This window comes from Mandrillus leucophaeus, unplaced genomic scaffold (assembly GCF_000951045.1).
Source record: "Mandrillus leucophaeus isolate KB7577 unplaced genomic scaffold, Mleu.le_1.0 Scaffold575, whole genome shotgun sequence".
Taxonomy (NCBI): Eukaryota; Metazoa; Chordata; class Mammalia; order Primates; family Cercopithecidae; genus Mandrillus; species Mandrillus leucophaeus.
This window is the reverse complement of record NW_012106197.1, coordinates 298,519-316,060: the sequence shown is the minus strand read 5'-3', so window position 1 is coordinate 316,060 and position 17,542 is coordinate 298,519. Positions and strand designations below refer to the sequence as shown.

The 17,542-nt window shown below is 50.6% G+C and overlaps 1 protein-coding gene across 1 annotated transcript in view; it reads right to left on the bottom strand.

Annotated features, from left to right (window-relative positions):
• LOC105552798 (contactin-associated protein-like 4) overlaps nt 1-17,542 on the bottom strand; it is a 193,941-nt gene that overhangs the window by 85,070 nt on the left and 91,329 nt on the right. Inside the window, exons 10-13 of the mRNA XM_011998554.1 lie at nt 15,763-15,934; nt 11,620-11,800; nt 4,320-4,426; nt 2,520-2,639 (exon numbers count right to left, since the gene is read on the bottom strand). Coding sequence (XP_011853944.1) covers nt 2,520-2,639; nt 4,320-4,426; nt 11,620-11,800; nt 15,763-15,934 — 580 coding nt within the window. The remainder of the gene's footprint in view (nt 1-2,519; nt 2,640-4,319; nt 4,427-11,619; nt 11,801-15,762; nt 15,935-17,542) is intronic.

Sequence of the window (17,542 nt, the reverse complement as noted above, 5' to 3'; positions counted from 1 at the left end):
GACAGGTGAGGCCTCAGAGCCCAGGAGAGCAGCGAGGGTGAGGCCAGCAGCCAGAAGGGTCCCTGGAGAACCACGGCCTGGAGTCTGCAGAGAAACACGCATGGGCCATGAAGGCTGTGGCTGAAGGAGGCGCTGCCCACACGACCCAGCCAGCAAGTGGCTGGCCTGTTTTCCCCGCCTGGGACTCCCAGACGCACCTCCTTTCCCGTCCTCTCCTCTACATGAAGCCCCAGTGTTTCATCTGGCAGAAAGGTGGGGTCCCAGTGACCCCAAGAGGGGCCGGGTAACATTTTGATCATGGGTTCCGCGCCTGTGGCTCGATGGCAGGAGTCGTCACGGGGCTCACTCTGTCCTCAGTGATAGGGTTCCCTCGAGGCAGAAAATCGCCCACCCGCTTTGGAGGTAAAAGTGTTCTTGGCCGAGTAGAGGCATGAGTTGCAAACAGGGCGGGGCTCTGCCTGCACGACCCTGGACACACTGCTCCTTTAGGGGACGGCCACCGGAGAAGCCAAATTCCAGCATAGCCAGGGGTGCTTTGCATTGCCAGCCTAAGTGTGGCTCCCAAAATTCATGTGCTGACATGTGAACATGTGGAAATCTGAGGTTCTAACCCCATGACCTCGAATGTGGCCTTATTAGGAGCAGGGTGGTTGCAGATGAAATTAGACAAGGCAAGGCCATAGTGGAGCAGGGCCAGCCTGATCCAACCCCACTGTCCTTGTGAAAGGGGAGATTTGAACACACACACACACACACACACACACGAAACAACACCACATGAAACAACACCGTGGAAGGATGCAGGCAGAGATGGGGGTCTGGGGGTCCCTAACAACCATGAAACACCAAACACTGGGAGAAACCCTGGGAGCAAGGGAGAGACCTGAACAGAGACCCCTCAGAGCCTCGGTGAATGGGGAGAGGCCTGAACAGAGGCCCCCTCAGGGCCTTGCGCACTGACCCTCTGACGCCTTGGTCCTAGATGTCCAGCCCCCAGACTGCACAAGAATGCGCTCCCGTTTCTGTAGCTGACCAGTCCCGCTGCTTTCTTCCAGATCCCAAGCCGGCTGCCATTCTAGAGTTGGACAAAATGGAGCTGGAGGGGCCTCTGGCGTCGCCCACCAAGTCTCCCTGTCCCAGTGCCAGCGTGACCAGGGGCCACCTGCCTGTTGCCGCCACCCCATCCTCAGGCTGCTCCATACCCTGGCCTGGCTCGCTGTCTCTCCAGGGCACCTGCCTGACTTCCTGCAGACGCTGGGCTACAGGCAAAAGCTGTCAGACTTTATGGGGGGTTCTGAGGGGACGAAAATGAAAAACTTCCTTAGGATTTTTTAACCTATTCGAGTCATCGCAAGAAATATACCCATAAATGAGTATTTTAAGGGAAATTAAGTTCCTTACAGGCCATATTAGTCTGCTTGGGCAGCCCGAGCAAAGTACCAGACCAAGGGGCTTGGAACAGAAATCTCCCCCAGTTCTGCAGGCCACGGGTACAAACTCAGGGTGCCAGCTGGGCCGCGCTCCCTCTGCAGATGCTGGTGACACCCCTTCCTTGCCTCTTCCGGCTTCTGGGGGTGCCAGAAACCCTTGGCTTTGTTTGACTAGCAGCCACATCACTCCAGCTTCTGCTGGTCTTCACACAACCATGTTCCCTGTGGGCGGGTCCGGGTCTCCAAACTTCTCTTTCCTCCTAAGGACACTGGTCACTGTGTCTGGGGCCCACCCTAATTCCGTACAACCTCATCTGCACTGATTAAGTCTGCAAAGACCCTCTATCCAAATAAAGTCCCATGCAGATTCCAGGTCGGCATGAATCTGGGGGGCATTGTTCAGCCTCGTGCATGGGAGACACTGAGATCCGGGTGGACAGCTGCACCTGCTTTACTTTTTGTTGTTTCTATGGTTCTGAACATTGATCCAAAACTTGGCAGAGTGGAGAATTCGCAGAGGTAAACGTTCCCCTGCCAGGTGCAGCAGGTGGGTTGCCTGCTCTGTCGCAGGGCAGTGAGGAATATACTTCAGGGTGGAGGCGTCCGAGCTGGACCAAGGGACACAGATCGGCATTGAGGGGAGGGGAGGCACAGTCGCTGGCTGGGACAGGATACACAGACATGGCCATCGTTATAGAAACAGACCCCACAGGGCTCGGGATCCAGGGTCAGGCTCTACTCAGGCTCACAAGAGCTCAAACGTGAAGGCATCTCCGCTCAGGCTCAGGAAAAGTGCAAATACTCTTCCGACTGCACATCCACTCATCCAATCAGGTAAGTCAGGAAACGTTTTGTTTTGAAATTTGACAGGCCAGGTTTTACTATTAAATATTTCACAAAAAAGAGCACTTGCACAGAAATAATATAATTATGGATTTTTGCTTTTGTACTATCTGTTCAAGTTTTATAACTATAACTTTTATTGAATAATGACTTACCTAGTATACCTTCTAACAAGGTAAATTTCTACTAGGTGAGCTGCAATTGTGAGTTCAAGCTGTCACGCTTAAATCAAACATTGTAACTCACCTGTCATGTTACAAAATGCCTGGAACGGCTTCAGGGGTCCGCTGCCATCTGGGTCGATGTTGTAGAATCCTGAGGCGTGGCCGAGGTGCTTGTAGGCCTCACAGGAGGGCTCGTAAAGAGCTGGGGGTCATCCAATCATTCGCCATACACAAAATAAAATGTAACAGAACTCTCAACGTTTCAAATTAGGAGATGAGGGAGGTTCCAAGTCCTGCCTTATGGTAAATATCCACCCTCCAGGGGAAAATGTGAACATGTATTAAAATACAAAACTATTTTTGACATAATATGTGTGCTACTATACTTAACTGTAAAGAAGAGGAGTGTTGCAACTATTTTTATAGCACTTTTAAATCCCTAAAGTCAAATAAAATTACCCAGTCTGGTGGAAAGTTCTGTTCACTGTTACCTTATGTGACAAGGAAACAGGTCGAGAGCTGGGCTCAGGCGTACTCACAGGTGGGAGTGGCGTCTTTACTGTCACAGGTGACGGGATTCCGTTTGGCTGGGTCCCCCTCCTGCCGCCTCATTTTCGAGAGTGGCCTCCCCGCCTCACCTCTGAGAGCCGACTCCCTGCCTGGCCTCTGCGAGCGTCCTCCTCGCCTTGCTTCCGAGAGCAGCCTCCCCGCCTCAACTCTGAGACCTACCCTCCCCACCTCACTTCCCAGAGCTGCCTCCCCGCCTTGCCTCTGAGAGCCGCATCCCCGCCTCACTTCCGGGAGCGTCCTCCCTGCCTCACCTCCCAGAGCAGCCTCCCTGCCTCAACTCCGAGACCTACCCTCCCTGCCTCACCTCTGAGAGCCGACTCCCTGCCTCACTTCCAGGAGCGTCCTCCCTGCCTCACCTCCCAGAGCAGCCTCCCCGCCTCAACTCCGAGACCTACTCTCCCCGCCTCAACTCCGAGACCTACCCTCCCCGCCTCACTTCCCAGAGCAGCCTGCCCGCCTCACCTCCCAGAGCCGCGCTTCACCTCCCAGAGCCACCTCTCACCTCCGAGAGACGCCTCCCCGCCTCACCTCCCAGAGCTGCCTCCTCGCCTTGCCTCTGAGAGCCGCATCCCCGCCTCACTTCCGGGAGTGTCCTCCCCGCCTCACCTCCGCCTCACCTCCGCCTCACTTCCGGGAGTGTCCTCCCCGCCTCACCTCCAAGCACCGCCTCCCCGCCTTGCCTCTGCGAGCGTCCTCCTCGCCTTGCTTCCTAGAGCCGCCGCCCCGCCTCAACTCCGAGACCCACCTCCCTGCCTCACCTCCCGGAGCCGCCTCCCCGCCAGCCCCTGGGGATTGGCTTCCCCTTCACCTCTCTTTGCTCTCCTTGGAAGAGCCACAGTGAAGTCGGCTCAGTGTGAGTTCGCTTGTGGGTCACAGTTAAGAACCACTCTCTTATCTTCTGGTGGTTTTCTCAGAGTGCTTGGAATCACAGTTGCTGATAACCATTAAGAAAAATGGATGCCCCAAAGCATATTGATGGGGGCACCTGCTCTGTGGGTGATGCTACTGGGCATGACGGAGGATGACTGTGAAGAGAGGATGGTCCTTGTGCCAGCGCCTCCGCCCCGGCCAGGCAGCAAGGCTTGGGTTCCCAGGTCTGACCTCCAGCATCAAGTGAGGGGAGCTGGTCCCAGGGGCTCCCCGTGCAGGGCCCTCTGGTAAGTGTGCAGGGTGAGGGCAGGTGCAACGGTGCAACGGGGCCCCCACCATCGCCTCCCCTCCCTCCCCTGCGCTGAAGCTGCTGTGTGGACCCGCGGAGGGAAGCTGCTTATGGAGGTGACGGGTGTGGACCCCGGGGAGAGAAGCCGCTTACAGCGATGGCACGTGGCGCCCGTGTACCCAGTGCTGCTGCAGTCACAGTGGAAGGCCGTCCAGGTCTGGGAGCAGGTGCCCTCGTGCTCGCAGTAGTTGGGTAAACACCTGAAAGAAGGACAGAGATGGTCGGTGTTCACACTTGGTCACTGTGAAACGTGGGTCCTGTGGCAGGGCGAGTCCAGCTGTGGGCACAGAGTTCAAATGGCCGGGGATGTTGAGGGATGTCCTTAAGAACTTTGCTCCCAACCCTAAACCTCAAGCTAATAAACCTGCCAGGCTCAACCGACTGCCCTGTGTTTGGCTTTGAGGCAGTGGGACTTGCAATTCTTCCCTTGGTGTTGGAGAATTCTCTGTTTTTTATGTCACAATAACACAACATTGACCTTACATGTGGCCAGGAATGACAATTTCTTATAGAAAATAACAGTGGTATTTTATCATATTGAAATGTTCTGTGACATTAATTCCTAGAAGGAAGACTGGAAGGGGAGGGGAGAGAGGAGAGGAGAGGAGGGAAGGGAGGGAGGACAGGGGCCGAAGGGACAGTCAGGTACACTTCCGTCTACACATGGCGCTGGCCCGGGACTCACGGATCCTTCATTGCAGGCCTGGATGCCATTGTTATGATTCTTTTTCCATTTAGAATTTAGAATAAAAGCCAGCTACCACCAGAGTTTTATGTGCATTTTGTTTTCCCAAGAAAATTGAATAAATCTGGAAACGGAAAACCCAACGGCCATCTAAGCATGGATGGGTATTTTGCCATAGGCCTCATTAACGTTAAGATTGGGACACTTGAAATTTCACTTACAGGACTTTTGTAATTTTAGTAGATTATGGTAAAACTAATTTTCTTGAATACAAAAAAGTAAATGTTTTATTGTTATTATTCAAATAACCCAGAAAAGTACAAAAAAGAAGGTAAAAGTCATTTGAAATCCTAGCATATAAAATAACCACTATAGTTATACATGTGTTGATGCTTATATTTAAGTATATACAATATAAATGTACATGGCAATTTTGCAACCTATCAATGATTCATTAGTATGCCATGAGTATTTCTGTGTTGACAAATTTATATTAGCAATTTTGATAGTTCAAAGAAATCTATTAACATAGTTATCATCATGGACTTAAAATGTTATATATTTGAATTTAATAGAAACCAAGGGTGATAAAGAGAATTGATGAACAATTAAAATCGATAGCAAAAACACTAACACTACTGATTGATCGGATACACAAATGACGAACTGTGTGTTTTTCTAGATGTAAAAGAGATTTGAGCCTGTGAGGAGCTAAGTTCCTTGTGTGGAAACCGAAGCCTGAGTCTCTGTCTGCCAGCAAATGGGCTGTTTCCTCACTCATCTGCGTTTCCCAATCCACTGGCTCAATCCCTTGTTTGTATTTTAGGGTTGGAATGAGACTGCACTGTTGTAAAATAAAAGGAGGAAGAGTTAGCTCAAGACGGTCCCCCTGGTGCACCTGGACCTGGATAAATCGCTGCCCTGTGGCCTCCACCTCACCCAACGCCCCCCATGTCTCCACCCCAAGTCCTTCTAGCCCCTAAAGCGCTGCCTGAGACGTCCCCATCATGATTTTCATCTTGTGTGAACTTCTCCAGATAAACAAGCCACCCCTCAGAAGGTGAGGTTGTATGAAAGAACCTGACGTGCACCAATTCCCTCCCATCTCTGTCTTCATTTCCATTACAAGAACCGGAGCAGGGATTCCCGGAAGCCAGTGGGTGTCCTTCTCTGCCTGCTCACGCCTCCCCTCCGGAGTCCAGGGATGGGGAAGGGGCAGCAGCATCTTCCCAGCCCCCAACCTGGCAGCACTTTCTTTCCTCCCACCTGAGCCCCTGGGCCCGCGGCTGGGAAGGTGGTTTCAGACTGCACCCATTGTTTCTGGAAACGGGAAGGAAGGACGCGCAGCCGGTGCTGGTGGGCGTGAGTGTGCGTATGTGATGTGTCAGCGCCTGTCACACTGCGTGTTCTGCCTGTGTTTGTGTGTGTGTGTGGAGACTCCTCCCTCAGTGTGCAAGATCTGGACTATAGTGATTGATGAGTTTGTTATGACTTAAAACATGGATTCTGCACACACAGAGCGGGGCCTTCTCTTTCTGAATTAGTGAAGTGCTGGTGCCGTTTCACAGGAGGTTGTGTTCCCATCAAGTCCTGTCCTGGCAGGAACAGTTGTGGGGGGTTTTTCCCCAGTTCTGAGGGACAACGAGGGGCCGGACCGATGCATCGTCACTGGGCAGAGGCACCTGGGGCCTGCAACTCTCCTAACACAGAGAAACGAATACTTACGGGGGCTTTAATCTGAAGAAGAAAGTGTTCAGAAATCAAGGTTTTCAAATACTTGAATTGCGAATGTGTGCCAGAGGGCGCAGAGGCGGTCAGCTCAGCCAGACGTAGACAGAGGTAAATGGTGCTCAGCTCAGTCAGACGTAGACAGAGGTAAACAGGTAGACACACGGAATGGAGCCACCAGTGACGGGCAAGGCGAGGTGACAGGGACAGGGTTTGCCTCCCACTCGACACAAGCACACACAGTGGCCATGCACATGGCGTGGTCACTTGTTTTCCAGACACTGGTCATCAGGCAGGGAGGCCGTCATTCCTACAAGATGGACACCTGGCAGGCGTGCCCTCTGCTCATCCCAGGCCCCTCTGGAGTCTTCAGACTGTGAGGAAGGAAGGCAGTGGGGTCCTCGGGGAGCGTGGAGACCCCGAGTTAAGGAAGGCAGGGAGGGCAGCTCTGACAGCCAGGGAGAGCTCTACAGATCCAGAGGGGCCCCGAGAATATTCAGTGCTGGTCACTGAGTGCAGAGGGGAAGCCGCCTGGGGCCAGGGAAAGCACCGCCAGGATCAGCAGGAGCAGCAGCCTGGCTGGCACCAGGCAGGGCACCGGCTTTCACAGGAAGGAGGGCAGCCCGGCCACACAGAGCGTGGACTCAGAGCATCTGGCCTCAGCCCTGGAGAAGAGCGACCCTGAGACCAAGTGCTGCTCAGACTCACAGATCTCACAATCGAAACAGAAGAGGAATGGCTGTGTCTGGTAACAAAGCTTAAGAACACTGACAAAATGCATGTCATGTCACACAGCACCAAGTAAGGCGAACCCCAGAGCGTGGCCCTGAACACTCACAGGACGCACGTCACACGGCACCAAGTAAGGCGAACCCCAGAGCGTGGCCCTGAACACTCACAGGACGCACGTCACACGGCACCAAGTAAGGCGAACCCCAGAGCGTGGCCCTGCATCGAGCGTGTGCAGGCGGGCAAAGGAAAACCAATCAACCAAACCAGCCCCAAATGTAGATGCTGCTCTCATAGACAGGGAATTTGTTCTCATATGTTCGGAAATTAAGTAGAGACATGGAAGTTATTAAAAAGCACCAACTAGAGATGATATTACAAGTCTAACATGAAAACAACACTGAGTGGCTTTAAGATTAGATATTGCCATAAAGATGAGTGAACACAGAAAAATAAAAAGAAATCATCTGAAGGAGACAGGGAAGATAATTTTAAAAGCAAAAACAAAGCATTTGTGGGCTGTAGGACAACTCCGGGTGGTCAGTTCTACATGTCATTAAGTTCCTAAAGATGGGAAAGAGGGAAGAAGAAAAAAATAGAATAAATAATGACAGAAAATTCCCCGAATCTGAAAAAATTAGAAACACACAGATCCAAGAATCCTAATGTCCCACAAGCACAACATATAAATAAAGCTACCCTAAGGTACCTCATAATCAGATTGCTTAAAATCAGTTAGAAAGACAGAGATCTTACATGCATCTGTAGAAAATGGCACATTTTGTCCAGTGGAACTCAGGCAAGGCTAATGGAAGATTACCTGTGGGCGGCTGCCATTAAAATGAGGAGGGAAACCCTCTTAGGACTTTATGCCCCATGAGAATATATTTCAAAACCAAAGGTGTAGGAAAGATGTCACCAGGCACAAAAATGCTGAATGAATTCATTCTCAACAGCCCTGAAAAGTGAATGTTAGAAGAAGTTCTGGAGATGGATGGAAACGGACACCAGACGGTCATACTCATCTACACAAAGCACCCGGGGGCAGCAGGGGGACTGACGTGTGTGTGAGTGTGTGTTGTTATGTAAAATGTTTTATAAGAGACTTGACTGTTTAAGCAAAAGTAAAAACGTGTGAGGACTGACAATGTAAGCGAAATAAAACATAGCAATGATGCACGCAGGCCAGGGAGGAGTGAGAAGACAGGTCTGTGGTTCTTCAGCTGCGCTGGAAGTGCCGTAATCTCCTTAAATTATCTGCAGATTCAACAAAATCCTAAGCAGACTCTCAGAAGAATCATCTAAAGGAATTTACAAGCTACTTCTAAACTTCATGTAAAAGTGGAAAGGCCTAAAGTAACTAAAGTGATTTTGAAAAAACAAAGAGTAAAACAACCTGATTTTAAATATTATCATTCAGAAATCATAATTCCTAAAATGTGGTATTGGCATAAAGTTGGAAAAATAAAGGAGCTAAATGCAGAGCCCAGCTATGGACCCAGATGTGTTTATGGACAAATGGATTTCACGAAGGTACACAGGCGGTGAAACGGGGAGAGGACAGGCTTTTCATCCAGTGGCGCTGGATATTTGCGTGCAAAGCAGAACAAAACGAAACAAACAAAACTCTGCATAGCTTGCTCCATCTATAAAATAATCCAAAATTAATCACAGACCTAAATGAAATCTAAACCACAAATCTCTAGAATTAGACATAGCAGAAAATCTTTGTGACCTCACGTTAATCAAAGATGTCTTAAGAATAATCCATAAAAGAAAAAAAAATAACTTGGACTTCATCAAAATTAAGAACTTGTGCTCTTCAAAAGATACTTTGTTAAGAGAATAAAAAAACAAAAGGAAGACTGGAAGAAAACATTTGCAAAGCATGTAAAGAGCTTCTATCCAGAATATCACAAAGGACTCTCAACACTCACTAAGAAAACAAGGGATCCAATTCAAACAAATGTGCACAAGGTTTGAGTAGACATTTCTCTAGAGCAGGTGCTCAGATGGCAGGTGAGCCCATGACAAGGCCATTCGCGCCATTCGTCACCAGGTACACACAGGTGGAAGCCAGGGCGACAGACCGCCGCACACCTGCTGAGTGGCAGAAATTGTAGATGGACCGGACCACGTGCTGGCAAGCATGCAGGAAAACGAATTCTCACACACTGCTGGTGGGAACGTGAGAGTCGCAGTCGCTTTAGAAAAGTGTAGCAGCTTCTCAAAAAACATTCAGCAGCCTCTCCATAGTTTTCAGCTATTTCCTTACCAATGTTTACCCAAGGTCAATGGACCCATTTCTACAGAGATGCTTGCCCTGGAATGCTCACAGCTGCTTTGTGTGCAATAAGGCCGAAGGGGGCAGATCACCTGAGGTCGGGAGTTTGAGACCAGCCTGACCACCATGGAGAAACCCCAACTCTACTAAAAATACAAAATTATCCAGGTGTGGTGGCGTGTGCCCGTAATCCCAGCTACTTGGGAGGCTGAGGTAGGAAAATTGCTTGAACCTGGGAGGTGGAGGTTGTGGTGAGCTGAGATCACGCCCTTGCACCCCAGCCTGGGCAACAAGAGCAAAACTCCATCTCGAAGAAGGAAAAAAAAAAAGGAAAGAAAAATTGGAAACAATCAAAATGTTCATCAATGTGGAAATGGAGAGAGACAGTGTCCTCACACACAACGGCAGGGCTGTGTGGCTAATGTGTGGGCTTCCTTCATTATCTCCCAGAGCACACAAGGATAAGACATGCTTTTAAATGTTAAAGACAAAACCTATCGAGACAGAACCCGGTCCAGGGTTACTACCATACATAACTGTATCTGTCGTGCAAAATGCTACTTCTGCTTTGTATTACTTCCTTAAATCTCAACCTGAAGTTGGATTTTAAAAACTAAATTCACATCCATGATCTTTGTTTAAAGTTCACAAATATCCGAGTATTTTATGTGTGGTACTATAATGACAAATTTGTCCATGCAGTGTTTAAAATCTACTTTACTTAAATGAGTCTCACATCAAACTGGATTAAACAGATTCTGTATGAAGAACTGTCATCGTGTGAGGATATTTTCACACAGAGGTGGGTGGGTGAATTGCCAAGTTACTAAAAGAGCTTCCCATGAGCTGAACGTCGGTGGGCACAGCAAAGCCCAGGCTCCCAGCACTGCCTGCGGGTCAAGACACAGGGAGGTCCCCCGGCCCTGCCAGGCCTGTTCACTGCGAGGCCCTCCCACCGCCAGGGAGCAAGATGGGGAAGCCCCATCCTCAGCAGGTCTGTGCCCCGGAACTGCGGGGCTGTGACTGACACGTGAGGCCACAGTTTTTACACCCAAATGCCACTTAATCAAAACCTCAAAGTTCAGGTTTACTGGCTAAATTCTTCTTACACAAATTTTTTTATCAGAGAATTTTCCACTTAAAATCAGTGTAATGTGGACATATGGGGAACTGCCTCTGAGTTTAAAAAGTGGCGGGAAGCCATTTAAGTGGTGGGAATTGTGTTTTCTTTATTGTCAAAGATGATTTGTAAATGGTAATACGTTTGGTGAAACACAGCACTGGGTTCCAATGATTTTTTAAACGAGGACTAGGGGATTCGGTACACCTGAAGAGAGATTTAAAAGTATTTGAAAGCTTTTTCTGACCGAATTCCTTGCCCAGGTGAAAAAGGAGGGTTTTCAAACTGCAATGTTTATTCAAAAACATATCACCACTTACAACAGGAAGGGCATGGGTCCAGCCGTCCTGTCTGCCCACGTGATTCCGGTTCAGAGCCTGATCGTCTCTGCCACCCTTCAGCTTTCCCAACACTTCCCCGTGTTTCTCCCTCCAGAGGCTCCTCTTCAAGGACCCACGGACGCCTGCGGCGCCCTCCACAGTATCCCAGAGCCGTGCCTTCCACCCAGCACCGTCACCTGAAACAAGCTACTGCGTGCAATTGTCGACACTGTCTTCCTGACTTTTCACGGGGAACAGCCCTCTCGCTTCCTGTGATGCGGGCTGGGGAGAAAAATCGTTTCCCTTGTGGATGTCCACTCCGAGCCCTTCCAGGTGGGGGAGAAAAATCGTTTCCCTTGTGGACGTCCACTCCGAGCCCTTCCAGGTGGGGGAGAGAAACCGTTTCCCCTGTGGACGTCCACTCCGAGCCCTTCCAGGTGGGGGAGACACCGTTTCCCCTGTGGACGTCCACTCTGAGCCCCTGCAGGTGGGCTGCCCTCACACTCTGAGCCCTTCGCTGCCCTCACCTGTCCAGGATGCCGCAGGTGTCAATCAGAAGGTCGCTGAAGTTCCCCACAGCGCCTTGCTGCACCGAGATCAGATCCACCTCCTGGCCGTCGATGGAGATGAGCCGCAGACACCCCTGGAATCCGCCCAGTGGTCCCAGCGATCGGCTGCAGTCAGAGCCAGAGCCGTGAGCGGGGCACCCTGAGTTTCAGAGGCACAGGAGGCAAGAGGAAGAGGGTAATGGGTGGACACAGTGTCGGGGTGTGGGCGGCCGGTTGCACTCCCCCTGACGCCAGGCTGCCTTCCATCTGCGGGCGGGGCTGCCTGCTCATCGGGAAGAGGGAGGATGAAAGGTCAGCAGAGCATAAAATAACCCTGGAGGCAAGAATGTAAGAAGATGAGAAACCCTGTGAATTTAAAATTCACCCTGAACTCAATGCCCTTTCTTAAAGTATACTAGAAATTTAACTCTTTTTACCATGACAGATCTTAAGGGAAAAACCTAAATGCACATGAATTTACAATTAGAAACGAAATAACAGGTCTTATTATTGTACATACAAACAGCTAAAATGTTAGAGTCTGGAGAATATCAGGCCAGAAGGTGACTGGGCACCCCCACTGAGGCTGGTGTGCCGACCACACACCACGGCAGCCTCGCCCGTCAGCTCAGGGTCCCAAAGACTTGCTTCAGCAGAAAAAGAAAAACTTACACGTGTTTTTCTAACAACCATTTTTCTTTTGGGTGAGTTGGTCAAACATATAATCAAAAATTAAATTTCAACATGACATCTTAATACCATCAAAAAGTAACAGTCATGCAATAGCAGATACCTCATCCAAATGTGTGGTGAAAGAAGGAAGCGTGCATTTGATTCTCTGAGTTAGGTCAGCATCGTTTTCCCAACCACAGCCCTGGACCCCAGGAAGCAGCTCCCGAGCCTCACCTCTGCCCGGCCGCCTGGGACCCCTGCGTCCAGCTTCCTGAGGTCTGTCCTACCCCCTCCCTCCCTGCCCCCAGCCTTGCCAAGGAGAAGGAGCCGCTGCCAGAGGGGAGCCTGCAGCCACAGGCCAGGGTGAGTGGCTCAACATGGCGGCCACTGGGGTCCCCGCGCGGGGAGCACGACACCCCAAGTCGGTCAGGGGGTTTCCTAATCAACACCAAATGCAGAGAGGCCCGGTCCCATGCATTTCAGCATTCATGTGGTTTCATGCCTGTGACGGTTACTACTGAGTGTCCCCTTGGTTGGACTGAAGGATGTGAAGTACTGATGGGTGCGTCTGTGAGGGTGCTGCCGAAGGAGACCCATATTCGAGTCAGTGGCTGGGGAAGGCAGATCCACCCTTAATCTTGTGGGCACCACCTAATCAGCTGCCAGCAAATATAAAGCAGGCAGGAAAACATGAAAGAGATACGGCCTAACCTCCCCGCCCACATCTATCTCCCGTGCTGGACTCTTCCTGCCCTCGAACATCGGACTCCAGGTTCTTCAGCCTTGGCACTAGGACTGGCTCTCCTTGCTCCGCAGCCTGCACATGGCCTATTGTGGGACCTTGTGATCGTGTGAGTTCATGCTTCATAAACCCCCTTTCGCTAGTTCTGTTCCGTTCCTCTAGAGAACCCTAATCCAATGCCAAACATTCTTGAGAGAATCTGGTTTTCAGACCTTAGCTCTTCTACCTCACAAAATAATGACTCATTAACCTCTAGCACCAGAGCATGATTTTCCCCCTAATTACAGATAAAAAGTACTTGATAATTGTTTTAAATTTAGAAAAGCTTCCACTTATTTAAACATGAGAAAGTACTATACCATATTCCTATGTAAAACGTAGGTTTATGGTCATTAGATGCTCTCTGCTTAACTGAAATAAGTCATTTTGGGAAGCATGGAGTTCACCCACCAAATGTAAGGGTCTTTTTTTAAGAACTCCCTTGTGGCCCTCTGTTAATTATCAGTTGTAAATGTCTAAGAACTGAGGATAAGGGAGTAAGAATCACGCTGCATCTTAATTCTTGCCCCAGTCATACTGGTTTTCCATGAAAAATTACATGCTAAGTTTTCCTCTGTGTTTGAATAATAGTCATAACTATTCAACACTTTCTCTCCCAATAATTTACATTCATATGACAGATGAGCTCATGCATGCCTCGCCTCTCTCCAGTCATTGTAAAGCACATTACTATGCTTTATATCAGCCTCATGGAAATTTGAGATTTGAAATTAAAAATGAGGTCACAGGAACCTGGGTAGACTCTGAGGCCTTCCCTTGGTCATTTTCTCACTTTAGGGGTGAAACCCGAAGTTCAAGCGGTTCGGCATCCACCGAAGCTTGGGCATAATAGATTTGGCTTCTCTCTACGGACGGGGTCTATTTTACCTTTTCACGATGGGTTGAGCTCCCTTATCAAAAATGCTTGGGGCCCAAAATGCTTCAGATTTGGGATATTTTCAGATTTTGGAATATTTGCATTACACTTACCAGATGAGCACCTCAAACCTGAAAATCCAAGATGCAAATTGCCCCCATGCTGGCCGGGCGCGGTGGCTCACGCCTGTAATCCCAGCACTTTGGGAGGCCAAGGTGGGTGGATCACTTGAGGCCAGGAGTTCGAAACCAGCCTGGCCAACATGGCGTAACCTGTCACTTCTAAAAATACAAAAATCAGCCAGGCATGGTGGCGGGTCCCTGCAATCCCAGCTATTCAGACGCTGAGGCAGGAGAATCACTTGAACCTGGAAGGTGGAGGTTGCAGTGAGCCGAGATTGTGCCACTGCACTCCAGCCTGGGCGACAGAGTGAGGCTCCATCTAAAAAAAAAATGCTCCCATGAGCATTTCTTTTGAGCATGATGTTGGCACTCAAAACGTTTTGAGTTTTGCAGCATTTTGAATTTTGGGGTTTTGGATGTGGGGTGCTCCATCTGCTTTTACCGACCGGGGCTGGAAGGACAGTCACGCCGTAAAAACCTGGAGTAACCTTCAGATTCCAGAACAGTAACGGCACTGAGCATCTCCCTTTTTCTTAAAACATGTTCTCTCAACTCTTTCCGAACAAACTCAGTTCTGAAACTTTGAACAAAAGTGGCGATGGCGGTCACAGGGAATGGCCGTGTGGCTTCACGGAGAAACGCGTGTGCAGCTGGCTGACGGCTGCACCAAGAGGGAGCGAGGAGAGCCAGGAAGGGGTCGGCTCCACCCGCCCTCCACAGACACGAGAGCCCCCAGCACCGAGATGCGCGGCAGAGGCATCCGGCCTGGAGCCCCCTGCGGAAGCGCCGAGATGTGACGATTCCTGGGGAAAGCCTAATCCTGGCTCCTCAGGGAGGCCGCAGGTTCTGCAGCTCCGAGGGGGTGAGCCGACCTGTGACCTGGTGTCTGCACCAGGAATTCTGACCCGGGACACTCAGAGAGCTCAGAGGGCAGCCCACAGACCAGGTGCCACCTGCCCAACGCCAGCACAGCGTGAAGCCGATGGCTCTGGCACCCACCAGGGTTTACGGGGATTTGCCATCTGCACCCTCTGCTCAGGGTCTGATGGAATAAACATGGAAAGTTGCCCCAGAACGCAGTGGAGCTGCCTGAAGCTCACTTCACGAGGAAAGGAAGGGGAGGTGACCAGTAAGCCAGTGACGGCCCCATGTGCGCGTGACAGGGCAGCACTGCTGTGTTCCTACCTGGACCACCTGCGGCCTAAGGAGCCCAACTGAGTAGCTGGAGGCCAGCGCGGACCCCCGACGTGTGGCAGTCACACTCAGGGCCGGCCACACATGCCTCCCGCCGCAGCGTTCCTGACCGCCGTCCTGACTCGAGGGCAGTGCTGGAACTCTCGGTCAGGGCTGTGCCGCAGGAGAGGCAAGGGGAAGGACACCAGGAGGGTCTCAGAATGTGGCGTATGCGGTATGAAAAGACTCGGGCGGCAAGCCCTGAAAATACGACCTGGCAAACGAGATCCTGGTGGTGAGGGGCTCTCAGTTGTTAAATGTAAATTACACTCAGTAGAGCTGCTTGGGAAAAAAGTGAAGTTCTTTATATTTGCTGAACTGCTGGAGAATTAGCCACATATGATACAGCAAAAGCAATAAAAACAATCCCAGCCACCACATGCAAGGTGGGGAAGAGGAACACAAGGAGCCTGTGCATTCTCAGCCCCTTCACTCACCTCCAAAGTGGTAGGCATCGCCCGGGTGGACCCCCACAGGTACTGTGGTGTGGACGGTGGAGGCCACGTCATCGTCCACCATCACGCTCAGGTGGCCCCACGTGGATGTCACTGAGACAGAATGCCATTGCCCGTCATTTAATCCAACACCTGCGGAAACCAAACCAGGTAAGACACAGCCATAAACCACAAACCTTGTAATTAGTTAGTTTGCTTATTTAATTAATTAATTAATTTAGAAACAGAGTCTCATGATCTCAGCTCACTGCATCCTCCACCTCCTGGGTTCAAGCGATTTCACCTGCCTCAGCCTCCCGAGTAGCTGGGATTACAGGCGCCCACCACCATGCCTTATTAATTTTTGTATTTTTAGTAGATATGGCGTTTCACCATGTTGACCAGACTGGTCTCAAAATCCTGACCTCAAGTGATTTGCCTGCTTCAGCCTCCCAAAGTGCTGAGACCACAGGCATGAGCCACCATGCCCAGTGTAACTATTTTTAAAAAGTGATACAAATCAGTGACTGCAACAAGCCCAGAAATCCGAACAAGGAGAGTGGGGGGAGCCCAGCCCGTCCTCTTCCCCCACAGGGCACATTCTGCCCCATCCCTAATGTCTGACATGCCCCTCACTTTGAGTAGGGGGAGATCAGCCCATCCTCTTCCCCCCCAGGGCACATTCTGCACCATCCCTAACGTCCGACATCCCCCTCACCTGGCCCAGGACACCTTCCTGCTCCCACTCATGCAATTTGACTTTTGGGGAGGCACATAGAAATATCAAACTCTCTTCAAACTTCAGCATACATTTTAAAAAGCCTTATGTGATTTTTCTCCTATTTCACAAACTTCAGGTAAGGACCCCGAATCTCCGTAGTAGCTACTGTGGTAGCTGAACCACCACGCGGTTGTGCTCTGTAAGGCAGAAGGTCAGTCCGTGTGGCATGTCTAAGCACAGAGACCAGGCCCGTCTCTCCTCACGCATCTGAAACAGCCACAAATCCCTCGCCTGGACAGAAAGGGACTGATGCCTCTAGACCACTCATGTCAGCGCACAGCTCCACTGGGAGGCTGCTAATACTGAACCTCAGCCAGGAGCACGGCTACGGGGAGGCGTGGGGTCCCTGGAAGGTGGGGTTGCACCAGGGGTCAGGGAGGTGGAGGAGGCTGAGGAGGCTCGGGGCTGGGGGTCCTCAGTGCCTGACCTGGGGGACCTGGCTGTGGCGTTGCTGGTTCTGGGCAAGATGGGCTTTCTTGTGTTTTCCACTCTCCCTGTCCTATGCTGACATGGCAGGGGCTGCAGCGAGGGTGCACGGCTGGGTGGGCTGGGTTGGCGGAGGAGGGCACAGCTCCACGGGAAGCTGGGACTCCTTAGGGTCACCAGATTCCCAGCCTGTCAGACGAGGCCAGACATCTGGGTTTCATTGCTGAATATCTTGATTTTAAAATGTTGGCTGTTGTTTTAAAATATTATTAAAAAAGAGAAAAAGCTCTGTCCAACAAACACATACCTGAGGGCAGCCGCCGCCCGGGACTGGCAGTGTTGGGAGCCCTGAAGGCAGAGGCAGAGCCAACCAGAAAAGACATCCGGTTAGGCATTTATTCATTCAGTACAATCTCAATCGTGACTCGCTCTTCAATTGTGGGTTATTCCTTAGGATCCCATCACCTTTCAAATGACTTTCAGTTTGATATTCACACGGGGAGTAAAGATTGAAAAGCATTTCATGGCATGCATAATTATATTTGACCCCTAATTGGTTGAAATAATATTTTTAAA